The sequence below is a fragment of the Pelecanus crispus genome, unplaced genomic scaffold, assembly GCF_030463565.1.
Source record: "Pelecanus crispus isolate bPelCri1 unplaced genomic scaffold, bPelCri1.pri SCAFFOLD_172, whole genome shotgun sequence".
Lineage (NCBI taxonomy): Eukaryota > Metazoa > Chordata > Aves > Pelecaniformes > Pelecanidae > Pelecanus > Pelecanus crispus.
Genome location: NW_027461276.1, coordinates 60793 through 84909, shown reverse-complemented (window position 1 = coordinate 84909; position 24117 = coordinate 60793). Strand labels below are relative to the sequence as shown.

The 24117-nt window shown below is 69.7% G+C and overlaps 4 protein-coding genes across 4 annotated transcripts; 1 reads left to right on the top strand and 3 right to left on the bottom strand.

The window, feature by feature from the left end:
• Positions 1–7: 7 nt before the first annotated feature.
• LOC142596889 (uncharacterized) lies at positions 8–2812 on the bottom strand (the record flags this gene model as incomplete). Its single annotated transcript, XM_075727354.1, is given in 9 exon segments — positions 8–79; positions 389–531; positions 643–681; positions 683–714; positions 940–965; positions 968–1045; positions 1048–1645; positions 1806–1897; positions 2761–2812. Coding segments are annotated over 9 exon segments (1132 nt in total), but the record flags the coding sequence as incomplete, so codon positions are not given.
• A 2290-nt stretch (positions 2813–5102) lies between these two features.
• Positions 5103–12940, bottom strand: LOC104032267 (thrombospondin-3). Its single transcript, XM_075727352.1, has 23 exons — positions 12844–12940; positions 11562–11768; positions 11120–11376; positions 10907–11009; positions 10612–10638; positions 10213–10295; positions 10052–10103; positions 9819–9967; positions 9475–9615; positions 9220–9297; positions 8984–9136; positions 8748–8858; positions 8515–8622; positions 8129–8288; positions 7895–8013; positions 7698–7750; positions 7311–7504; positions 7057–7235; positions 6893–6941; positions 6514–6710; positions 6265–6437; positions 5340–5479; positions 5103–5161 (listed from the first exon to the last, which is right to left on the bottom strand). Exons 1-23 carry the CDS (start codon positions 12938–12940, stop codon positions 5103–5105), a joined length of 2889 nt encoding a protein of 962 aa, XP_075583467.1.
• A 1162-nt stretch (positions 12941–14102) lies between these two features.
• LOC142596888 (metaxin-1-like) lies at positions 14103–17647 on the top strand. The gene is made up of 8 exons (XM_075727353.1): positions 14103–14183; positions 14275–14344; positions 15566–15645; positions 15795–15887; positions 16284–16466; positions 16651–16727; positions 17185–17339; positions 17421–17647. Exons 1-8 carry the CDS (start codon positions 14103–14105, stop codon positions 17645–17647), a joined length of 966 nt encoding a protein of 321 aa, XP_075583468.1.
• A 1970-nt stretch (positions 17648–19617) lies between these two features.
• GBA1 (glucosylceramidase beta 1) lies at positions 19618–22185 on the bottom strand. The gene is made up of 10 exons (XM_075727346.1): positions 22119–22185; positions 21772–21963; positions 21537–21683; positions 21274–21407; positions 20921–21093; positions 20586–20823; positions 20282–20506; positions 20042–20205; positions 19826–19951; positions 19618–19747 (listed from the first exon to the last, which is right to left on the bottom strand). Exons 1-10 carry the CDS (start codon positions 22183–22185, stop codon positions 19639–19641), a joined length of 1575 nt encoding a protein of 524 aa, XP_075583461.1. The 3' UTR covers positions 19618–19638.
• Positions 22186–24117: the final 1932 nt, after the last annotated feature.

The window sequence follows — 24117 nt, the reverse complement described above, 5'->3', positions numbered from 1 at the left end:
AGAACCAGGACCAGCAGAGCAATGGCCCAACCCGGGACCACAGACACTGGTGCTGGGGACGTCACCTCCACAGTGCCTGAAAGAGGACCAGAGCCATGTCTGCGCTGCTGGGCAGAGCTGCAGGGCTGGCCAGGACAAACAGCCCTGAGAGACCCCCAGGATGGGGCATGAGGGGATGAGCCCTCCTCCACAGGGTCCAGTTGGTCTTCCCAGTGCTGCCTGCCACGGGCATGGGGAAACTGCATCGGCTCTGCTGGCTGCAAGGCCTGAGCCTGTCCCAAGGAGCCTCCCTGCCCAGCCAGGATGTGGCAGCACTTGTGGAGCCCCCCAAAGCACCCCTGCAGGGCTCCGTCCACCCTCGTGTCCCCCGCTTGAACGTCCCACTCACTCCGGATGTCGGCCAGATGCAGGTCCATGATGAAGCCCTCCTTGTTCAGTTTGCTCCTCAGCTGCTGCTCAGCAGCATTGCTGGCGATGGTGTCATTGCTGTGCCCAAACACGAGGGTGGACTGCACCGCCACCGAGCCTTGGCTGCCCACGAGAGGAGGTGTTAGCACCCGGATCGCCGCCCCCTGCAAGGGGGTCTGCACCATGCGTCCAGGACACACCGGCCTCTGCAGTTGGAGCCGCTGGCCCCCTCACCTGAAAAGGAGCTCGGTGCATCCTTGTAGGTCTGCCCGTCATGCAGCCCACGCAGCCAAAGACGTATTCAAACTGGAACAAAGAATGGGGGTGATGACCACCTCCCCAGCACGACACCCCCTCCCTCCCGTCCCCTCACTGCTTCCCCTCACGGGACCGGCCGGGCTGCCAAAGCGGCTGGCAGAGAGGATGCTCGGGGCACTTTCACGGGGAGCCCCGATGGGAGCAGCTCCTTCCCAGCACAGACTGGGGGCTCTTTGCTGCCCAAGGCAGCCCATGGGCAGGGCTGGGACTCACCATGGCCAAGATAGCGTGGCTCAGGCTCTGTAGTCTTTCGACGTGGGGTCGCCGAGGCTCTCGTTGAAGCTCCTGTTGAGGATGCGGAAGGACAGCAGGAGCGGACAAGCAGCTGGACTGTGGCTCTGGTGGGGTTGGGACTGCTGCTGTTGCCCAGAACAGCTGTGGGGGTCTGCCTTGGAGCTGTGCTGCCCTGAGTGGTGACAGAGGTTTCCTGCGTGGGGATGACGTGAGTGCTGCTGCTCCCGTTGTCTTTGGTGCTGGAGGTGAGGATCACTGTGCCACCACCCGTGGGGGAGGTGGGAACCGCGGAGCTGCTGGTGGTTGTGGTGGTGCTGAAGTTGCTGCTGTTCGTGGTGATATTGGTGTGAGAGATGGTAGCGCTGCTAGAGATGGGCACTGCAGTGCTGCTGCCTGTGGGGCTGCCTGTGGGGCTGTTGCTGGACTGGAGCTTTGTGGTGTGGCCTGTAGTGGGGAAGACTGTGGTGTGGGAGGAGACAGAGGTTTCGGTCTTGTTGCCACTTGTGCTTTTGGAGGTGGCGTTCGAAGCAGCGGTCATAGGGGTGGTGGTTATCTTGGTGGCTGTCTCTGTGGTGGTCGTGTCAGTGGTGGTTGTCTCAGTGGTGGTTGTGTTGGTCGTGGTTGTGTTGGTCGTGGTTGTGTTGGTCATGGTTGTCTCCATGGTGGTTGTGTTGGTCATGGTTGTCTCTGTGGCAGTTGTGTCAGTGGTGCTCGTCTCTGTGATGTTTGTGTCAGTTGTGGTTGTCCTCCCCGGTGGTCGTGTCAGTGATGGTTGTCTCTGTGGTGGTTGTGTTGGTCATGGTTGTCTCCATGGCAGTTGTGTCAGTGGTGGTCGTCTCTGTGACGGTTGTGTCAGTTGTGGTTGTCTCCGTGGTGGGCGTGTCAGCGGTGGTTGTGCTGGTCATGGAGCTTGTAGTGGTGCTCAGAGCATGTGGACCTAGAGGAAACACCAGGAGTTGGCAGCTGGGACAGCAGCACCAGTTTGGGAAGGTTTTACACAACCCAGCTCCTCATCTGGATGCCCCCCTGGGCCACAAGGCACCAAGAAGCACCGTGACCTACAGGAGCTGACCACCAGCAGCTTCTGCTGCCCATGAGACCAGAACGTTCAGGAACATCCCACAACTGGGGCTTGTGCTGGGCACATATGGCACCACTGAGGGTTTGGGCCGTGCCACCTGGGCAGCTGGCACCGGCTCCACGCCCAGCCCTGCAGATCCCACCCTGCTCCTCCGAGGGGACTCTGCCACGCTACAGGACTTGGGCACAGGCCCCCCACCCTGATAAAACCTCCTTTGCTGCAGGTCGCTGGGTGCCACCCGTGCCCCCCTGGACCCACATGGCCTGGCTGCCGGCCAGCGCAGGCGGCTCCTGGGCAGTTTCCCAGCGGGTGCCGCAGGAGCTGGCAGCACTGGAGGAGAGCCCGGGGTCTGGACGGCTCACCTGGACACACCTGCATACCAGCCTGCAAGCCCTGGGCGCAGCCTGCTCTGCCCGGCCCCAGCCGACCCTTTCGGACGCGGATAAGACGGGCCGCAGCCACACTGAGATCCCCAGGTCCCGGTTTATGCTAGGGACAACCAGCCCTGGGGTGCTGCACCCCGGGGCCAGACCAGGAGAGATGGCGATGTTCCCGCCACCGGGGTGCCAAGGGCTGCCGGCACTGGCATCCCCCGGTCCTCGCTCAGAAAGTAGCCCAGGGGACCCCACTCCCATCCCTCTGCCCTGTTACCTCCCTGCTCGCGTGGCTCCCAGCCCAGCTCCCTCCGGCTCGGGGTCCTGCCAGCCCCAGCCCCTCACCTGTGCCCAGCACCAGCAGCAGCAGAAGGGCAGTGAACGCCATGGGGCTCATCCCAGGGGGTCCCGCCACCTCTCAGGGCCCTGCAGCAGCTGCTCTCCCGTTAGCCGGTGGTACGCTCCGCGATCCGGGGATCAGGAACTGGCGTCTCAGCAGCGGCGGGAGCTTTATAGAGCACCTGGAACAGGTGGGGAGGCCCCACCCCGCCGCTGGCCCCAGGGAGGGGGGGTCCTTCTGCCCCACTTGGCGCAGGGCACAGGGGTGCTGCCTTGCCGATGGGTCCCCTGCAACATCCTCCCCCCGGGTGGGGTCCCCCACGCCCCTCCAGCGTGGGGGGACAGCGCCGGCAGCGTCCCCATGCCACAGGTGGACGCAGGCTCAGGCAGGGGCACAGGGAAGGGGCGGCGGCGGGGGGTGTCCCCAGGCAGGGCTGGGGGGACAGCGTCGCCCCGGCCCCGTGGGCTGAGCCACTGACCCCGGGACCCGGTGGGGAGCACGGGGGGGCGGAGCCCCCCAGCCCCTGGCTTTGGGCGGGGGGTGGCCCTATCCTCTGGCTCAGCCTGGGGTTAATCATTACCAGCCGGCCACTGCCTCGCCCTGCACTCAAATAAACACCGGTGACACCCCCCCCCCCCCCGAAATGCTTACGTAGGTGGGGCCCAGGGCCCCACAAACCCCCAGTACCTCCCAGTAACCTCCCCGCCAGGCCCCAGGGCCCCGCTGGGCACGAGGGCCCCAGCCAGCACGAGCCCCCCTGCCCACTCCGGCCGCGGCCCCCGCTGATGCCCGGTGCCGAGCCCGGTGCCCATGCGCTACCCCCGCGGCGCCAGGTGCCCCCGTGGAGGGGCGCACGGCCCCCGCCCTCCCGCTCCTAGCACGGCCGGACCACGGGGCCTTTCTGCCCCCTCCCTGCCCCTGCCCCGCGGGGGAGCCCCGGTTCCCGGGGAGGGCTTGGCGGGGGCCCCCCCGAGCCCCGCACCCCGCCCAGCCCCGCCTGGAGCTGAACCCCCCCCCCAGCCACGCCAGCGCACGGCAACAGCCCCCAGCACCGGGCCCGGGAGCCGTGCGGCCGGGCCGGCCCTGCCCGCACCCCACGCGTGCCCGCGGGGCTGAGTGGGGCGGGGGGGGGGGGGGTCCCGGGCCGCCCCCTCCCCACGGGCCCTGCACGCGCCCCCGCCCCGCCCGGCGGCCCTTCAGCTGCGGCGCCCCCTGGCGGGCGCGGCCCCGCACAACGCCCGCCCCGCTTCCCCCCGACCGGGACCGGGACCGGGGCCCCGCGGCCGCGCCTCGCAGCCGGGGAGGCGGCACGAACGCGCACACCCCCACCCCCACCCCCCTCCCGCCGCCGTGCACCCCCCGGAGGGCGGGCGGGCCGCGCTCGGTACCGAGCTGGGATTTCACCTGCCCCGGCCCCGCACAGGTGCGCGCGCCGCCGCCGTGGCGCCCCGGTAACCCCCGGGCAGCGCCCGCCGCGGTCCCGCTGTGGCCCCGGAGCGGGAACGGGCAGCGGGCAACGCTCGCCCAGGCACCGGCACCGGCACCGGCGGGGCCGCCGCGTTGCCCTTTTAAGAGGGGGGCCCGGGGCCGCCGCGCCCATTGTCGCCGCCGCGGGGCGGGGGGTGCCGGGCCGGTGCCGGTGCCGCGCGCTCCGGGGCGGGGCGGGAGGGACCGGGGGGGGGGGGCGGCACATTCCGCCGCGTTGCCGGGACACCCGTTGCCATGGCGACCGGGCACTGCCGCCGGGGCTCGGCGCGCGCCGCGCAGTTCCCACGGAGCGGCCCGAGCGGTGGCGGCGGCGGCGGCTCCGCTCCCTCCGGGGCGGCGGGAGGGACGGGATGCGGTGCAGTGTTGTGCTCTCGCCTACCAATATTGCACTCGTCCCGGCCTCCCGCCGCACCGGGCTACGCCGGTGGGACCGGCCGAGCACCGGGCTCCCCCCACCCTCCCCACCCCCGCGACGACCACCGGGAGGACGGCGAGGGACGGAGCCGAGAGCGCGGGGCGGGGGGGGGGGACAGTGCCCGCTGGGGGCAGCGGGACCCCCCAGGAACCGGGCGCAGGCTAGAAAACACGCAAAACTTTATGGCCAGCCTTCGGGCAGGGACCGCAGCAGCGGGCAGCGCCCGGGGCACGGCGGGGGGGGGGGGGGGGGGCAGCCCCGCCACCCGCGGGGCCCCGCTCACCCCGCTGCCGGCCGCACGCGCCGGTACCGGCAGTGCAAAGTCCGCGGGGGGGGTGTGGGGGGGCCGGGAGCCGGGCCCGGCCGGGAGGGGCTGCGGGGCCCGGAGCGCCCCTGGGTGCCGCTGGCGGGGGCGGAGGGGGGGGCCGGGCCGGGCGCGGCCGCTCACTCGCGTCCCTCCAGCAGGAACCGGCGGAAGGGCTCGAAGTCGGTGGGGATCGTGTCTGCGGGGCGAGAGCGGGGGGTCAGGAGCCGGGGGGGGGGGGGCAAGCCCCGGTAAAGCCCCCCCGGCCCGCAGCAGGGGGAGGGAGGCGATGCTCTGCCAGCTCTCGGCCCCCGGCCCGGTGCGGCGGGGCCGCGGCGGGGCCGCGGCGGGGCCCCGGTGGGCAGCCCGGTGCTCACCGTTGCAGCGGTACTGCAGGTTGGACCAGATGATGTTCTCCTGGGAGAAGCAGAAGACCCCCAGCCGCCCCCCGCGCATGGTGGTGTCGATGATCACCCCGGAGTCGGCCACCAGCCGCGGGCCCTCGTACAGCCGCACCCTGCGGGGGGGGGAACGGCCCGGCCCGACCGGTCAGCGGGGCCCCGGGACCCCACCGGGACCGCACCGGGGCCAGCGCCGGGCATCCCGACCCGGGGCTGGGGTGGGAGCCGGGGCTGGGGGCACCGGGCTGGGGCCGGGGCATCCCGCCCGGGGCATGGGGGGGGATGGGGGCACCGGGCTGGGGCCGGGGCATCCCGCCGGTGCTGGACCCCCAGCCCGGGGCCCCCCGTCCCGGGGCCCCCCGCCGTGGCCGGGCTGGAGCCCCCCGCGCCGCCCCCGTGCCGGCCCCGCCGCCTTTGTCGGGCGCTTTGCATGTGAAAGGCGCCGGCGGCCGGCGGGGTCGCCATGGCGACGGGACAATGGCCGCGGGGGCCCGGCGGGGCGGACGGGCCCGGCCCGAGGAGCCCCCCCTGCGGCGGCCGCCCCGACGGGATCCTTAAAGGGGAAACGCGGCCCCAGCGGGGCAGGACCCCTCCCCACGGCCGGCACCCCTTCACCCGTGTGGTCCCAGCGGGCCTGGACCCCATCCCACGGCCGGCACCCCCTCACCGTGTGGTCCCACCGGGGCTGGACCCCACCCAACAGCCAGCACCCTCCACACCAGGGTGGCCCCACTGAAGGGGAGCCCCTCCCAACGCCAGCATCCCCCACCGGGGCTGGGTCCCACCGGGGCTGGGTCCCACCGGGGCTGGGCCCCCTTCCCCCAGCCAGCACCCTCCCCCTACACCAGCCAGAGCAGCCCCCACCCCAGCAACCTCCATGTCCCCCCTGTTCCCCGCTCACCTGATGTAGCCCACCTGGGGCCTGTGCGCCAGCTGCCAGCGGTAGGACGTCTTGTCCCGCCAGCCCACGTTGCGTGGGTCCTTCCAGAGCAGGCGGACGTGGTTGGGCGTGTGGCCCGTGTGCCACAGCGCATTGCGCAGGTGCTCCCCAGGGCCCGTCGAGGACTTCACCGCCTGCGGGTGCACGGGGCATCAGGGTGGGACCCGGCCGGGGCGGCCCGGCCCGGCCCATGGGGTGGCCAGCACCCACCTTGAGCTGCAGCCCTGGCTCTGCCACAGCGCGGAAGGGGGTGGCCTGCCAGTACGTCTGCTCCGTTTGCTTCCACATCACCACGTAGAAGCTGGCGCTGTCCTGGTAGCTGAAGATGAAGCCGGCGTAGTCATCGTCGGTGACGGTGTTGACGTGGAAGGTGCCCTCGAAGTCCACCCCATTGAAGGCCGTGTAGCCTACAGACAGGCAAATGCTGCAAGGAGCCCTCTCCCCCAGCACGGGACCCCGCACCCCGGCTCCCTCCAGCCCACCCGTCACCCCTTTCCGGGCCAAAGAACCCACCCTCATCCCCCAGCGCAGGAGGATGGGAGTAGGGGGGCTGCCCCACGGGGTCTGCAGGTGGGACAGCACCTCTTACCGACAGCCAAGCCCGGGTCACTGTTCATGGTCTGCACGATCTCCATGCCCTGTGGGGCACAGCTGGGTGAGGGGCGTCCCCAGCAGCCCCGGGGACCTCCTGGTCCCCCTCTGCTCCCACCCCGGCAGCACGGTCCCCAGAAACACGGGGGGCAGCACCCACACCTGGTTGAGGACAACCCAGTTGGGATCGATCTGGGCATCCCCCTCAGGGTCGAGGATGACGGTCTGGTAGGCACGGAAGTCGGTCAGCGTCACCTCGGCGCTCTCAGGGCACACGTCCAGCTGGTCCACCACCGTGTCGTTGTCAAAGTCTTCCTCGCACACGTCACCCACGCCGTTCCCTGGGGACACGTGCCCCGGTCAGGGCCCGGCTGAGCCCAGGCGGCTCTGCCTCCTCCCCCCTGCTCCGTGCTCACCGTCCGAGTCCTTCTGGTTGGGGTTGGGGATGAGGCGGCAGTTGTCTGGGCCAGGCGCCACATAGTCAGGGATGCCATCGTTGTCATCGTCATTGTCACAGTCATCCCCCAGCCCATCGTTGTCCGAGTCCAGCTGGGAGCTGTTGGGGATCTCGGCGCAGTTGTCCTTGGTGTCCTGATGCCCATCCCCATCGCTGGGAGCGAGAACGGGGTCAGAGCAGCGCCATAAACCGGGGACCCGGCACTGCATCCCAGCACCCTTGCCAACCCCGAAAACCCCGTTGTCCCCCCTCCTGGGCCCCCAAGCTAGGAACCCAGTTCTGCCCCCAGGGACGTGATGGGACAGGACGTGACGGGGAGGTGACCCCGCAGCAGCGTGGTCCCCACCTGTCCTCGTTGGTGTCACAGATGTCTCCTACCAGGTCGCTGTCCATATCTGTCTGGAGGAGACCAGAGCCCTAGGTTCAGCAGAAACCCCGGGGCGAGGGGGCCCACCCATGCTGCAGGAGGACCCCCCCCTGCTGGGCAGGGTCCTGCATGCCCGGGCCCCTGCCCCAGCCTGCGCTGCCTGGCCCCGGCCATACCTGAGTGGGGTTGCTCATTTCAGGGCAACTGTCACAGGCATCCCCGACACCATCCTCGTCCCGGTCCGTCTGCAGAGGGTTGGGCACCTTGGGGCAGTTATCCAGCATGTTGGGAATCCCTGCAAGGACAGCGCTGGGTGGATGCCCTCACCCCCCAGCCTGGCGTGGACAGCATCCCCGCTCCGCGAGCGGCCCCAGCTCCGTGCAGGCAGGCCAGCCCCGAGAGCCGCTCACCGTCCCCATCAATGTCATTATCACAAGCGTCCCCCTCGCCGTTGCTGTCCGTGTCCCGCTGGTCATTATTGGGCACGTTGGGGCAGTTGTCGCAGGCATCCCCGAAGGAGTCGGTGTCTGAGTTCTGCTGGTCCTTGTTGGGGAAGAGCCGGCAGTTGTCCTGCGGGGAAGAGGACAGGGATGCCTGCGCCGCAGTGACTGGCAGACAAGAGGCCACAGTCCCACGCAGGTCAGGGCGGGAGGACATCTCCTCCAGCACACCACGTAAATCCATTCCAGAGCCTGCTGATCCCCAGGAGAAGTATCTTGAGAGCGTCAGCACCAAGCCAAAGGGAAAAGCCCTTTGCCAGAGCTGCAGGCACGTCCCGCCCACCCAGCACAGCCACCTCCACGTTCTTGATGCCATCGCCGTCGGCATCATCGTCACACTGGTCCCCAATGCCGTCGTTGTCGGCATCCTCCTGCCCCGAATTCGGCGTCAGGCGGCAGTTGTCCTGCAGACACAGGCAGTGTTAAAGACAGCGAGGGGACAAGGTCCGAAGCACAGCCCTGCCACGGGCTCCCCAAGCCCTGGCACCCCCTGTGCGGGGATGCCGCCCTCCCTCTCCGGGACACCCACCTGCTTGCAGTGCTTGTTATTGTCGATGCAGGGCAAGGGCTCGTCCGGGTAGCCATCGAGGTCTGTGTCTTGCCCACACACGTTGCCGTTGCCAGCCCAGCCCACGTTGCACTGAAGAAAGAAGAAATCAGGGGCTGGGAAGTGGGGAAGGGCCCTGGCAGAACCAACTGCTGCCCGTGCTAATACTCCCTGCACCCTCCGGCTTCGCCGTCCTCCTGCCCCTGTCCCCCACTCACCGCACAGGAAATTTCACCATTCCTCTCGAACACGCAGAAGCCGTTGATGTCACAGGGGTTGGAGGTCGGAGTGCTGCAGGACTTCTGTGGGACGCAGCCGGATGTTTGATTCCCCACAAAGCCCGACTTGCAGGGACCACACTTGTAGGAACCCTGGGAGAGAGAGGGCAGGGGCAGGATTAGGGGTATAGAGTGGCCACAGACGCCAGGCAGGGGAGCGGGACAGCTCTGCTCACCAGCGTGTTGGTGCAGATGGAGTTGGGGTCACAGCCCCCGTTGTTTCCATCGTTGCATTCATCAACATCCGTGCAAACCTGCGAGCAGCGCGGGAGAAACGGTCACCCGGGGCCTTTCCCTGCCTGCAGCTCTGCCCATGCCTGTGCCCTGCCCAGGAAAGCTGCTCTCCTCTGGCAGGCACAGCATCCTCCGCCCATCCCTGCAGCTGAGCAGCCCGGTGGGGACTTGGCTAAGTCCTGTGGCACCACACTCACCTGCTTGCTGGCCCTCGCGTAGTCAGCCCCCACACCGGAGACGGTGTTGCCCTGATAACCGCGGGGACAGGGCTCGCAGCGGAAGCCAGGGGCCGTGTTGATGCACTTGGAGCCGGGGAAGCAGGGGTTGGCATGAGCGCACTGTGGCACGGGGAGAGAGAAAGGCTTCACCCTCGGGCACGGCGTCCTGCACGTCAGGGTGGCCGCTGCCCTGGGGCATCCTGGCAGGGCCCTTCCCTGGCTTGAGGATGCGTCCGGAGAGGGGAAGCATCGTCTGCCTGCGCTGCTCTGGCAGCGCTGGGGCTCAGGCGTCGTCTGCTGACCCGCCCCGGGTGCGTGCCCACCTCATCGATGTCGGCGCAGTGCGTGCCATTGCCCTCCAGCCCCGGCGGGCAGGGCCCGCAGCGGTACCCGGGGTACTCGTACGTCTCCATGCAGTCCACACCGCTGAAGCAGGGGCTGGGGTTGCAGCGGGACCGGTGCTCGTGGAAGCCTGAGAAGAGGAGGGCCAGGCAGGGGGTGAGCCGGGGCGGCCCTTTGCCCCCCGAGGTGGGAGCAGAGCCTTGCCAGCACTCACCGCAGACCTGGCACTCCATGATGGTGTTGCGGATCAAAGACATCTCCTTCACCTGCAAGGCAGCAGAGCACCGAGAGTCAGGGGGATGCAGTGTGCTGGCTGGCACCCTGCTCTTGGGCAAACCCAGCCCCGGGAGAGCTGACGCTGCCCCACCGCCTCACCTGGTCCCTAATGTCTTCCCGCAGCTCTGTCAAGATGCGGTTGAAGAGGGTCAGCTGCGTGACCAGCGCCTTGGTCTGCTCTCCTGCCAGGAGCAGAAAGGACAAGGTCAGCCCTGGGACAGATGCAGCCTCCCAGGGCCGTGGGCTGGGGACTGCTCTGCCCCCCAGCACTGAACTGGGAGGACAAGGCAGCTGATGGCCCTTCCTCCTCCTCCCTGGTCCACACAGGTCCCCTTCCCATGTAGCACACCCGTGCCCTCCGATCCACCCCCTCCTGGGGCCCTGCACAGGCGCTTGGGGCACTGCGACAGGCTGCGGAGGGTTTTCCGCCTCCGTGGGGCCCCAAACACTGCCATCGCCCTCACGCCAGGGAAAGGGGGAAACAGAGCAGGGACTTACCCAGGATGGATGCCAGCACGCTTGTCACTGCAAGGGGAGAGACGAGAGATTACCGGATGCTGCCATCAAAGCCCAGCAGCCTCACCTTGTGTGGTCGCTTGTGGTCAGCGTGTGCACAGCGGGAGCTGCCACCTACGTGGGGACGCCTGGACCGGGGGAGGCAGGAGCGCCCACCCCTCTGCGCAGCGTGCTGTCACCTCCCACCTCCATGTGCCACAGCACGTGGCATGCACGGGTGACCCTGTAAGCCCTCCATGCTCCCCCTGCTTGGCACAGGGCACGGACGTGCTGTTACCTGCAGCGTGAATGGACTCGTCTCCTTGGAAAGGGCACTCGCTCAGGGCCCCAACGCGGCTCATGGACCCTCCCAGGATCAGCTTCATCGACTCCACGAACCCCTGACGTACAAGGGGAGACGCAGTCAGCCGGGGGGGGGGGGGTGTCTGCCTGTCCTCGAGGGCGTGTGGGGGGGGGGTGTCTCGGCCCCTCAAGGGGTCCCAGCGCTCACCTGCATCCTCTGGTAGGCCTTCTGCCCTGTGCGCACCTCGATGGACTCCACCTCTGCCAGGGGGATCTCCGACAGCTCGGGCAGCCCCACGCTGGAGTCCGTCTGCTTGCAGTCGACGTAGAGCTCCACGCTCAGCATGTCCCCGCGCAGCCCGCTCAGGCGCACGATGACAGTGTGGCTCTGGCCATCTGCCACGTGCGCATGCTGCAGGTTGACTGAGTGCAGCTTGTTGTCTTCCCGCAGGTAGCGCACCAGGACTGCGGAGGAGCAGGAAGGGGCCGTCAGCTCTCCCCCCGCCGAGTGCCGGCAGCCCACCGGGATCCGCGTGCATCCCGCTGCTCTGCCCAGCTGGCCCCGCGCACGGCAGGAATTTGACCTTCATTTCTCTCTGAGCATCACAGCAAGGCCGGGGCCAGCACGTCCCCGCGCAGCAGGCACCCACCTTTGTTGATTTTCCCCACCACGGAGACCTCCAGCCACCTCGTATTGTCCTTCTTGGAGTAGAGGCCGAAGAGGGTCCCCCCCTGCTTGGGAGGCAGGCGGAAGGTGGAGAGGAGATAAACGTCGTTGACGGTCAAGAGCTCCATCCGGATCTTGTGCGTTATGCTGGCCATCTGCCGGGCCTCGCTCACCATCAGCAGGTCGATGACTGCGGGAGCCAAGCACGGGGGTCGCATCCTGACCGACAGCCGCGGCTCCGGCCGCAGGGGCGCGGGGATGCCCGGCGCGGGGCACCGCGGCCCAGCCCGCCGGCAAGCCCGGCCAGACCGAGGGGACGGGGACGGGGGGGCCCTGGACCGCCGGGCCCCCGGGGGGCACCGGGGAAGCCCCGAGGGCTCCGGGCCCCGCCCAGCGCCGGCCCCGCGCGGTGGCGCTCCAGGACCGGCCGCGCCGCCGAGAGCGACCCGCGGAGCCCCCGCCACCGGCGGGACCGGCGGCCCGGAGCCTGCCCGGCTCCCGCGCTCCGCAGCCGGAGCTTCCCCGCGAGGGCGGCTGCAGCGCTCCGCCGGTCCCGAGCATCCCGCAGCCGGGGCGGGCAGGGCTGGGCGAGCCGGTCGGGCCCCGCGGGATGGCGAGCGGAGCGGGGCCGCAGCTGGCGGGGGGGCCGCGGGGGCAGCGCGGAGCACCCCCCCCCCCCCGCCCCGGGGCCGGCCCCGGCGGGGAGCAGCGATCGCGGCCGCCCCGCCAAGGCGCAGCGGGACCGGGAGCCCGTGGAGGGGCGGCCTGGCCCTCGGCACCGGCCCGGGGCGCTCCGGGGAAGCACGGAGAGCCCGGTCCCGCCGCCGCTCGGCTGCCCGCCCGCTCCGTGCAACCGCGCCGGGCGGACCGGGAGGAGCCCCGCTCCCGGGGCCAGCCCCAGCCGCGCACCGCGGCCCCGGCAGCCCCCGCTGACCCCAGTCGGCACCGGGACCGGCGTCCAGGCGGCTCCCGCGGCTCCCCGCCCCGAGCTGCCCCCGGGCAGAGCCGGGCCGGGGGGTGCCGGCGGCCGCCCCGAGCTGCGGGATGAATGCCCTCTGTGCCCCGCCGCCCGCAGCCCGGCGGCCCGGACCTCCCAGGGCGCGCAGAGCCGCTGTCAGCCGCCCCGGGCCGGGGAGCGGGGCCGGGGAGCGCGGCGGGGGCGGGGGGGGGGGGTCCGGCCGCCGCCTCCCGGCTGGCAGCGGGGACGTCCCGTCCGCCTCGCCCCGTCGGGGCCGCCCCGCCCGCCGCCCCGGGAGCAGCCTTACCTTGCAGCCCGTGCCGAGCCGCGCCGGCGGCGCCCAGCAGGAGCAGCGCCAGCAGCGCGCCGAGCGCCGGGCCCCCCGCGGCCGCCGGTGCCCCCATGCCGCCGGTGCCGCCGGTGCGGAGCGGAGCGCGGCGGGGCGGGTGGTGCGAGCGGGGAGGGGCCGGCGCTGCCGGCGAGGAGGAAACAAAGAGCCGTCAATCACGGCCGCGCATCCCGGGGACCCCGGCGGGCGCTCGGCCGCGGCGGCCCGGCCGCAGCCCCGCCGGCGGAGAGGAGCGGGGCGGGGCGCGGCGCACCGGGCCGGGGGCTGCGGGCGAGCCACCGGCCGCCCTGGCGCTGCCCGCCCCCGGCGCAGCTCCCGCTCACAGAAATTGAGTGTGGCAGGCGCCGGTTCACCGGGAGGTCAGGCAGTCTGGGCCGCCCTTCTTGCGAGCCGGAGCCGCCCCAGCAGCGCCGGAGCATCCCAGCCCGGGAGAGCCGGGGACGGCAGCCGAGGGCGCGGGGCCGCTTTGCCAGGCGTGCCCCGGGCCGGGCCGGGCCGTGCCGCCGGGGCATGCGGAGCCCCCCGGGCCGGGCCGTGCTCCCCGTGCGGGAGCGGAGCGAGCGGAGCCAGCCCGCCTGGAGAGCGCTCAGCGGCAATAAATCAGCGCCGGGAGCCGGCCCAAGCCCCGAGCAGCACAATGAGCTCATCCCGGGAGCTCCTTCCCCTCCGCCCCGGGCTGCGGGGACAGGAGCGGGGGTCGCCGGGGGACCCCCCCTGCCCCGCCCCGGTGCCCCGCGGGCAGCGCCCGGGCCGGGCCCCCGGAGCCCGCCGCACCGCCCGGGGATGCTCGGGCCGGCCCCGCCGCTCCCCGCTGAGCGCCGGCCAAGGCGGGCGGGCGGCCCCGGCCGTGTTTACTCCCCTGTTTGCCCCGGCTCCATAACAACGGGCCGGGCCCAGCCCCGCGCCAGCGGCTCGGCGCTCGCCAGGGTAACGGGGGGGCAGCTCCCGAGCCGCACACGCGGAGTTTCCCCCCCGCCGCTGCCAGCGGGCTCCCGCCCCTGTTTGCTTTCCATGGAAACGCGCGGAGCGGGGGCCGGGCGGGGCGGGGAGCGCGTCCCGGCCCCGGGGAGCCGGCAGGCGCAGCCACCCCCCGCCCGGGGGGCTCCGCTCCGCTCCGCTCCGCCGGGCACCGAGCAGCCCCGCTCCGGTGCTGCGGGAGCCGCCCCGCGCCGGGGGCGGGCGGGGCCGGCCCGTGTGGTTCCGGGTCGGGCGGGAAGATGGCGGCGCCCATGGAGCTGTTCTGCTGGGCCGGGGGCTGGGGGCTGCCCTCGGTGGACCCCGACTGCCTGGCCGTGCTGGTGAGCGCCGGGGCCGGGCCGGTGCGGGTCGGTGCGGTGCGGTGCGGTCCGCCCGCCGAGCCGCCGCTCCCGCCGCTCCCCTCTCTTGCAGACCTACGCGCGGTTCACGGGGGCGCCGCTCAAGGTGCACCGGGTCAGCAGCCCCTGGAGGAGCCCCTCCGGTAAGGGCCCCGCCGGGGCTACCGGCAGCGGCACCGCCCGCCGGGACCGCCCCACGCTCCGCCCCGGCACCCGCCGTGCCCCCCGCCCCATTGCACCCCCGCCCTATTGCACCCGCCGTGCCCCCCGCCCCATTGCACCCCCACCCCATTGCACCCCCCGTGCCCCCCGCCCCATTGCACCCCCGCCCCATTGCACCCGCCGTGCCCCCCGCCCCATTGCACCCCCCGCCCCATTGCACCCGCCGTAGCCCCCGCCCCATTGCACCCCCACCCCATTGCACCCCCCATGCCCCCCGCCCCATTGCACCCCCCGCCCCATTGCACCCACCGTAGCCCCCGCCCCATTGCACCCCCCGCCCCATTGCACCCCCGCCCTATTGCACCCCCGTGCCCCCTGCCCCATTGCACCCCCCCGCCCCATTGCACCCACCGTAGCCCCCGCCCCATTGCACCCCCCATGCCCCCCGCCCCATTGCACCCCCGCCCCATTGCACCCCCCGTGCCCCCCACCCCATTGCACCCCCCTGCCCCATTGCATCCTTCTACTCTATTGCACCCCCCCTGCCCCATTATACCCCCCGGTGCCCCCCGCCCCATTGCACCCCCCCGTGCTCCCTGCCCCATTGTGTCCCCCACCCGCCCCATTGCACCCCCCAGTGCCCCTGCCCCACTGCACCGTCCTACCCTATTGCATCCCCCTGCCCCGTTACACCTTCCTACCCTATTGCACCCCCCTGCCCCATTGTACACCCCAGTGCCCCCCACCCCATAGCATGCCCCATTGCACCCCCTGGTGCCTCCCACCCCATTGCATGCCCCCCTCACCCCATTGCACCTCTCCACTCCATTGCACCCCGCCTTGTCCTGTTGCCCCCCCCTTACACCACTGCACCCTTCCGACCCTATCGCCCCCCTCACCCCATCGCACACCTCTACCCCATTGCACGCCCCCCTCATCCCATCGCACCCCCCTCGTCCCAGCACACTCCCCGTGCCCCATCATGCACAGCTTTCATCCTCTCACCCGCACCCCTCGTGTCACTGTGCCCCCCTGCCCCACCTTACACACCCCCCCCACCCCGCCACATGCACCTCTGTCTCGCACCCCCTCACCCGAGCGTGGGGGCCCTTCACCCTGGCGCAGCCCCCCTGCAGCCCTTGCCGGCGGCGGGCTGGCACCCCGGGCACCGCTGCCTGCAGCCACCCCTCTCCTGCCCTCAGGGTGCCTGCCTGCGCTGAAGACGCGGGATGCGGGCACCATCTCCAAAACGCAGCAGATCATAACTCACCTCAGGAAACAGGTAGGGGGAGGTGAGGGGCACCCCCTGACTCGGGCTGGAGGGCACCAGAGCCCCCCTGGCAAGGAGGGGGCTTTGTGGCAGTCGCCCAAGAGGCACGGGCAGGATTTGCCACTTCCCCACCGGATCACACTGTTGCGTTTGCTCTGCAGAAGTATAACGCTGACTACGACCTCTCAGCTACGCAAGAGGCGGACACGCTGGCCTTCGTGTCCCTGCTGGAAGAGAAACTGCTGCCGGTGCTGGTGAGTCTCCCTGTGGAAACATCTCGGGGGGGCACACAGGGAAAGTGGTCTCACCGGGGACTGGATTTGCTCCCTGGAGCGGTGCCGGTGGGCCCGGGTGTGCTAGGAGAGCCAGAGAACGTTGCAGGCAGCAAAATCCCAGGGCTCTGGAGCATCAGTAGCAGGGATCAGGGTGCTGCAGGTCTTGTGGTGGGTTGTGCAGCCGGGGCTGGGGTCTGGCCTTGACCTTGATGCTCCCTCAGCCCCTCGCGGTCTCCGAGGCATCCAGTCCTGTGCTGGGCCCACGGCGCCTGTGTGAGCAGCGCCGGGCACAGGGTCCATGGCACCCGCCATGGCAAAAGGCTGCGCTGGCTCCAGCCCCACCGTGGCCTGGGCACGGATTGTTCTCTGCTGCAGATCCACACCTTCTGGGTGGACGCAAAGAACTACGTGGAGCACACGCGGAAGTGGTACGCGGAAACCATTCCCTTCCCCTTGAACTTCTTCCTGCCCAACTGCATGCACAAGCAGCACCTGGAGCGGCTGCAGCTCATGTGGGGAGATGGCTACATGGAGGACGAGGAGAAGCTGGAGAAGGAGGTGAGGGGATGTGGTCTGGGCACGGCAGGTCCTCGCCAGGTGCCCAGAGGGACCCACATGAGGCCAAAATCTTAATTGGGGTCCGGGGTTCACCCTGGCTGAGCACCCCTTCCCACTCCCCTTAGCACCGTGGCAGTCTGCTGCGTGGCTGGGTGGGTGACAGCCCTCTCTCTTCCTCCTCCAGCTCTACCGGGAAGCTCGGGAATGCCTGACGCTCCTGTCCCAGCGCCTTGGTTCCCAGAAGTTTTTCTTCGGAGACTCGTAGGTGGCCGTAGGGGGAAGGTGCTGTGGGGCCTGAGCACTCCCTACACCCAGGCAGGACCGAGACCCCGTGGTCTGCGGGGAAGCTGGAGCCCGTGCATGGTGCTTTGGGGGTGGGAGAGGCTCGCAGGGGACAGGGCTGTCCATGGTGGCACGGAGTGACGCGGGTGGCAGGAATTAAGGCTGCAGGAGCTGCCGCCACCCCTGGCAGGTCTTTCCCCATCTCTTGTTGGAGCCAGCAGAGCTGCTCCAGAATGGGATCATCCTGCTCCCCCCCATCCTCGCCTCTGGGGCTGGAAGCAAAGAGCCCTCCCGAGGAGGAGGAGGAGGAGGAGCCCCTTGCCATCCCCTGGGGTGCCGGGGCCTGGGGGTGGCCGATGTGTCCAGGTGGCTTTGGGTGGGGATGGGGGAGGAGGCGGGAGGGACCGTGACCCAGTCGCATGTCTCTGTGCCCCAGGCCAGCCTCCCTTGACGCCTTCATCTTCAGCCGCCTGGCGCCGCTCCTGAAGGCGAAGCTGCCCAACGGGAAACTGCAGCAGCACCTGAAGTCCCTGCAGAACCTGTGCAACTACTGCACCTCCATCCTCAGCCTCTACTTCCCCTGGGACGGAGGTGAGATGCGTCCCCCCCCCCACCTCGCCCCATGGGCTCAGCGTGAGCTGTCCCCACTCCACAGCCCCGGTCTCCCCCCAGGCGAGCCCCCAGCCAGCACCCCGCGGACTGCGGGCGCCGATGGCGGCGAGGCAGAGGAGGACCCCCACAAACGACGCAACCAGCTGCTGTCAGTGCTGGTGGGGCTGGCGGCCATGCTGGGCTACGCCTTCCTGAGCGGCATCGTCTCCATCCAGCGTGGCGGCGCGGGGCCGGCTGGCCGCCAGCCCATTGCCCTGGAGGAGGAGGAAGAGGAGGAAGAGGATTGAGGAAGAGCTGCACGACTGTTCCTCCTCCGGTCACTGGAACTGACTTTTTATGCCGGGAGCCTGGCAGCATCGCTCCCTGTGGGTGCTCCGCTCTGCGTCCCACCAGGAATCGCAGTCCTCTCCATGGGGAGCGCGCCTGCCATGCCAATAAACCTCCCTCTCTCCACCTTGCGTCCTCCCAGCGAGCTCAGGGCCCTTCCCAGTTTCCCCAGTTGCACAGACTGGAGCGCTGCAGCGGGCACCAATGCGCTGCCCCGTTGCATGTCCTGCTTCGCCCCAGTACCGCACCCCGCATCCTTCCTGCAGCTCTGCCCCTCGTCCCCAGCCTTGGGGCTCTCTGGGGATGGGGCGAAGGGGAGACCTGGAGGTTTTTAGTTCCTAAAAGCATCTGCGAGCATCTCGGCAGCATCCCCCATCCTTTCTCCGGCAGCTGTGGGGCTGAGCCCTCCATCTCCCCCACCCTGCGACATCGCTGCCCTCCGGCTGCCGGGCAGAGCAGGCAGCAGGTTCTGCGGGGCTGGTCCCTACCACGCTGCTGCCAGCCCGGCTTCCCCGAGAGCCGCAGCGTGGCCGGGAACGGTCCCTGGCCAGCTGCCTGCCGCAGCAAAAACCAGCAGCAAGGGAAGCCCGGGCTCCTCGGCAGGACGCGTTCCCCAGCCCGGGAGGGCAGGAGCGCTCCGGGCTGCTGGAGGGACACCCGGAGCCCAGCTCCCCGCAGCAGCGCGAGCAGGGTGGCGAGTGGCCGCAGCTGCAGCAGGAATCCCTCCAGTGCTGACAGCAATGTTTGCATTCCTCTGCACCTGCCAGCAACGGGGAGTTCCTCGCAGCTGGCACTGCCAAAAACATGTGGCACGGTAAGCATGGCACTGCAAGCGGCGGCCAAGGGTGCGTGGGCTGCGGAGTGGGGCTGGGGGCGGCCGCCCAGGCTCCGTCTGCCCCAGCAGCCCCACGGTGCTCCCTTGGGACGCCCAGCGTGGGGCTCAGCCTCGGGGCTGGCCATGCTGCCGTGGTTTCCTCTGGCCGCTGCTGGTTTACGAGCGCGCAAATGGAAAATCGGTGTCTGGCCAGGCTGGCCTGCGTGCCGGCTGCTGGGCGGCACACAGCCCTCGCTTGTTCAGCTGCCGGCTGCTGCCGCCACCGGCATCCTGACACCGCTGCTGCGGGCATCCTCGGGGGCTGGCTGGCCCCGGGCTGAGCTCCCCCGGACACGCGCCCCACACATGAGAGCAATGGCCGGGGGCCCCCGCGTTGTGCCGGGAGCGGAGCTGCCGTGCTGTGCTGGGGCCGGCTGCGGAGCCTCCCCCATGCTGGCCCAGTTTGAGGGGCCCCACTGGGAGGGGGATGACTCAATGCAGCCCCCCCGTGCCCGCTCCCCCATCACGTCACTCGGGAAGTATGTGCCCGACGCTCCCCGTTCCCATTAGCTGGGGGGGGGCTGATGGCTGCTCCGGCAGGAGAAACCGCAGCACGCGGCCGCCTGCTCCGGCCAGGAGGCGAAACCAGGGCTGCTGACGTCGGGGCCCTGTGCTGAATCCTGGCTGCTGCCGGCGCCTGGTCCCTGCCAGCTTCTGGCCCCTGCCCTGCCTGGGGGATGCAGAGGGGAGGGAGATGCCACCCCTCGGGGTGACAGCCCCCTGCCTCCGTGCAACACCCCCCTGCTCCCCAGTCGGGTGCCCCCAGGAACCTGGGCAGAGGCGGATGGGACCCCATGGGGCTCAGCAGGTACCGGCAGACCTCCCGGCACGGTCCTGACTGCTGAGCAGGCAGCAAGGAAGGGCAGAGGGGGCACAGCCGTGGTTGTAGAAAACCTGTTTATTTTATGAAAACATCTAGAAAAGAGCAGGCTTTGCAGCCCTCAGATCTAACAGGTCCCCTGGGGCTGCAGGGGCTGTGCCGCAGCCCCAGCCCTGCTCAGGGGCCTGTCCCTGAGCCCTCCCCTGGCATCGCGCTCCTGGTGCCGGCACCTCCCTCCTCCGCCAGCCATGGCTGCGCTAGGCTGGCTGCTTCCACAGGAACGTCTGGATGGAGTCACTGGGAGCCATGGCCTCAAAGAAGCCAACCCGTGGGTCAGAGATCCCAAAGGACACATCCACATGGGAGCTGTGGGGATGCAAGAGGGGATGCAGGTCAGAGGGGGCAGCCGGGCTTGGAGCCAGGGCACAGGGCTGAGCCACTCACCGGTTGAGGACCACCAGGACGACGGTGCCGTCGGGGCGCAGGAAAGCCGAGTGCTCTAGGTCACACCAGCGGCACTTCTTGGAGACAGTCAGCCCCACGCGCTGCGAGCCCTCGGGGATGAACTTGCTGTGGGGACAAGCAGGGCATGAGCATGGTGCCTGGAGCTGGCAGGCGGAGCCAGCAGCCCCTTGCCAGCCACCCCCGGCCCCGACCCACCTGAAGTGCCCCATGTGATAGAACATGGGCTGCTTGTAGAAGACATCCTTGCTGCTGTCCACGATGACGGGGCTGTCCACGTAGTTCTTGCTCCAGTTGGGGCCCCCCTCCAGGTCCAGGGCCAGGTTCCAGTCGGTCCAGCCCGTCACGTAGTTGTTGAGATTCTGCAGGGCGGGTGACGGTGCTGAGCCACGGGCGGGCGTAGGGGGTGGCCGCTCAGCAGTTGCCGCCGAGCCCTACCGTCAGGATGCTGTGACTGTACTTGCTCCCGCGGTCCCAGTCACCCAGCACCACCCTAGGCTCCCAGAAGTAGGAGCCGGTGGAGGCCTCCGTGGAGAGAATGAAATAGTCTGGGAAGAGGTGATGGGTGATGGAGAGCGTGAGGTCAATGGGTGCCAGGAAGTCCAGGTACCAGTGGATGCCGATGCCACTGATGTAGCTGGCGGCCACAGGGTCTTTGAGAACCTGGCAGGAGAAAGGAGTCACCAGGGGCCAGGGCTGGGAGAGCCGCCGTGGGGCGAGGAGATCCACCATGGCGACTCACCACCTGGGCCCAGTAGGGCAGCATCACCCTCTGGTCGTCCAGGATGATGAGCTGGACGTGGCGGTGGGAGCTGTTGGCCAGCACGGGGCCCAGGTCCCGTGCAATGAAGTCCCGCTGGTGCTCGGGGGAGAAGCCCAGGCACTGGAAGGGGTAGAAGACGATCTCGCCGGCTGTGGGCTCGTTCCCTGCTGTCACTGCCCAGAAGGTCAGGTTGTACTTGGCGTATTCGTCCAGGAACCTGGGCACGGGGGGCAGATGGTGAATGGCCCCGTCGCGGCAGCGCCAGCCCCAGGTGTGGTGACCCCAGCACCCGCTGCGCTCCCCCGGCCCCTCACCGGATGAAGTACTTGGCCCAGGCCTGGTGGTACTTGTCCCCAGGGCTGCCCTTCAGCGTCCCCCTCCCTGTCATCGCGCCATTTGTCTTCATCCAGACCGGGGACGTCCAGGGGCTGGCATACAGTGACAGTGGCCGCTTGGCCACCGCCTGTGCAGCCCGGAGGATGGGAATCTGGGGAGAACCGGGATGGCAGCGAGCTCTCCGGGTCTGCTGCAATGCTGGCGTGGCCGGTGGCAGGACGAGTCCTCTCCCTCCCCACCAGAGGGAAGGTGCTCCCCTTCCCCAGCCCACCCTGTCCCGTCCCACCCAGGCCACAGCCCCGGTGCCTGGGGCTCGCCCTGCGGGACCCACCTTCATCCGCGTGTCCTCCTCCGTCAGGTTGAAGTGCTTCAGCTCGAAGTCACCCTCCGCGTCAGCATAGGTGTACAGGCGGACGGAGAAGTCGGTGCTGGCCATGGGGACACGCACGAGGTTGTACTCGATGCCTGGGGACAGGGCGGGCGGTGATGGGCATCCCTGGGGTGTATTCGGGCCCCTCGGCACCAGTCTCAGCAGCCAGACCCCAAACAGGGGAAGCCGGACAGACCAGCCCCATCGCCCTGCCCTAGGCTCACCTTCCTCGGAGAAATAGGAGCGGAGCAGGTGGTTCTGAGCATCCTTGGACAGGGACTGGATGTTGATGGCAGCTGAGTCTGTGACGGAGCCACCAAAGCCCTTCACCTTCTGGTACCGCTGCGCCGTGTCCAGGGTGAGATGGAAATCTGTGGGGGACAAACATCGTCGCAGCCGCCGTGCAGGGATGGACTCTGTTCCCTGGTGCGCAGGCAGGCGTCCGGCTGCAGCGGGTACCTGGGGTTTCAGCGTTGCGCTGGAAGCTCCCCTCGCTGCGCTCCAGCCGCTTGCCAGCCTTGCTGCTCTCGTACTTGACGTAGGTGCCCGGGGCCGGCAGGACCACGGGGTCCAGTGTGTCGCAGTATGTGGCGCTGCAGGCGCACACCAGCGAGCCGTGACCGAAGTCCTTGGCATCGCAGGGACGGCTGCCTGCGGCAGGAGGAGAGACCAGGCAGACACACAGGGCTGTGGCAGGAGCCCAGCTTACCCCTTCGACCCACCACGGACACCGAACCCATGGCTGTGCCGCCCCAAACTGCTGACCTCCGCAGCCCTCTGCTCAGGCACACGGCGCCAGGACTTACCTGCTGCCTGCAACGCTGCCTGCACCAGCAGGAGCCAACCCAGGACGCTGGCACACCCAGGCCCCATGGCACCTCTGCTGCACCGCGGCCTGGACGGATGCTGACGGCAAGCACCAGGGCTGGGAGCAGGGCGGCGGGCGTCAGCAACCAGCTCCTCTCGCCCTGTCCCGGCCCCGCACAGGGACAGAGACCCAGGGCAGGGGCAACCCCAGCATCCCCCTGCTCGGGAGCCTCGGGGACCACCAGCACCCGCTGCTAGGGCTGAGACCCCACCATCCTGCCTGCTCCCCACAGCCCCAGCCCAGCGTTCACCTTCCCTCCCGCCCCGCTGGTGCCCACGGACAGCTCCGGCCATGTCCCGGCTCAGGGTGCAGCCCCCGGGGGGGTGCAGCCCCCCAGGCGTGTGCTGCCCCATCCCCACTGGCCTGGTGCTCCCAGCCGCCCACACCAGCTGTACCCAGTAGCTCGGTTCACTCCCATCACCTCCCTCCCACTCCTTCCCCTTCCTTGCTCATCCCATGGCTGTGCCGTGCCGTGCCTCTCCACGTGTCCCTGGTGCCTCCCGAGCCACGGCTGGGAGCAAACAGCTCCATGCTCCCAACCCCACGAGTGTGGCGGCTGGGGCTTGCCCAGCCGGAGCGGTTTGGGGCCCGAGCCCCCAGTGCAGAGGGGTCCTGCATTTCCCTGCTCTCTGCAGGTGCTCCCACCCCGCCCTGTCCTTCCCGTGTCGCTGGGCAAGGAGCTTCTCCACGACGGCACGGGAGGAGCCACCTCCGTGCCTTGGGACCCCGGTGCCAGGCTGCTGCCCCAGGGCAGGGGGACACAAGGGTGGGACAGCACCAGCTCGCTGCTCCCCGAGACTGTGTGGGATCAGGACCAGGACCGGGGCCAGGCAGGTTGTCCCACACGCATCACCTCCCACTCCCTGCCCAGGGGCCATGCCCAGCGCCGTGGACACGGCCTTAGCATGGTCCTGCTGTCCGGGGCCATCCCTGTCCCTGTCCCTGGCGGATGAAGCTGCTCCGCAGCCGGGGTACTCACCTGCTGCCAGGAAACCTTCTTGCCGCGTCTCTGCCGCGCGCAGGGCAGTGGGGCGGCAGGAGCTGCTTTCTGGCTGTGCGTGGTAGGAGGTGACAGCGTCTGGCAGAGCAGGAAAGGTGAGTCCGGGAGAGGACAGCTCATGGGACTCTGTGCATTTGAAGAGGAGCCTGAGGATGATTTTGCAACCTCTCTCCAATGAGAACTTTCAATGCTCACCGCAGCATTTGCAAAGCTCTCCTGAAACCGGTTCCAATGGCTAGAGGGAAGCTGGGGCAGGGGGCGGGATGCCCACCAGCCTCCCAGGTGCCTCCATCGCCCCAGACAGGAGCCCCTGCAGCCACCTCCGCCCCGCCCCAGCAGCAGTGCTCCCCTTGTGAAGAGCCCCACGAAAGCAGCCTGGTCTCCCCGGGACACCCTCGGGCAGGGATGGGGCCAGCTGTGCCCACCCGGGTGTCCCTGCCGGGGTCGCGCGGCTGCTCGGCCTCGAGCCCCAGCTGGCAGCGGCTCAGCTTTGCCGCAGGTGCAGGCAAGAGCCGCCTGCAGCCAGCACTGCAGCCGCAACCCGTGACCCGCTTGTGGCTGCACCAGCAACTTTCCTGGCGTGGGCAGAGGCGCCGATGGGGCCACGGGCAAACCCACGAGCAGCCAGCCCAGCCATGGCAGGGGTGACCGCACCCCGCTTCTCGCCGCCCCCCTGAGAAGGTGATGGGCGCAGCGGGGGGGGCTGCAGGTGCTGCCCGCTGGGGCCACGCTTGCCCTTGCCGTGGGGCCGTGCCCCCCCACGCCTGAGCCCCACACCCGCAGCTGGGCTGGGTGGAGCAGGCTGCAGAAGTTTATCATCTGCAAAACAAGTCTGGGCTCCGCACCTTCTAATTTGGGATCCTTCCTAATTGCAGACACCTGCCCACCAGGAGAAGCAGGAGGGAGGCAGAGCCATGGGAGAGGCAGCATCGGCCCG

Excerpts from the sequence above, each read along its gene's own strand:
- GBA1 (XM_075727346.1), bottom strand. The coding sequence starts at position 22,185 with ATGGGGCCTGGGTGTGCCAGCGTCCTGGGTTGGCTCCTGCTGGTGCAG. Across the intron at positions 21,408-21,536 it reads CTCCTATTTCTCCGAGGAAG|GCATCGAGTACAACCTCGTG; the intron begins GTGAGCCTAGGG and ends CCCTGTCCCCAG. Across the intron at positions 20,206-20,281 it reads ACAGTCACAGCATCCTGACG|AATCTCAACAACTACGTGAC; the intron begins GTAGGGCTCGGC and ends CCCGCCCTGCAG.
- LOC142596888 (XM_075727353.1), top strand. The coding sequence starts at position 14,103 with ATGGCGGCGCCCATGGAGCTGTTCTGCTGGGCCGGGGGCTGGGGGCTG. Across the intron at positions 14,184-14,274 it reads CCGACTGCCTGGCCGTGCTG|ACCTACGCGCGGTTCACGGG; the intron begins GTGAGCGCCGGG and ends CCTCTCTTGCAG. Across the intron at positions 17,340-17,420 it reads CTACTTCCCCTGGGACGGAG|GCGAGCCCCCAGCCAGCACC; the intron begins GTGAGATGCGTC and ends GTCTCCCCCCAG.
- LOC104032267 (XM_075727352.1), bottom strand. The coding sequence starts at position 12,940 with ATGGGGGCACCGGCGGCCGCGGGGGGCCCGGCGCTCGGCGCGCTGCTG. Across the intron at positions 9,137-9,219 it reads CCATCTGCACCAACACGCTG|GGTTCCTACAAGTGTGGTCC; the intron begins GTGAGCAGAGCT and ends TCTCTCTCCCAG. Across the intron at positions 8,014-8,128 it reads TAATGACATTGATGGGGACG|GGATTCCCAACATGCTGGAT; the intron begins GTGAGCGGCTCT and ends CTGTCCTTGCAG.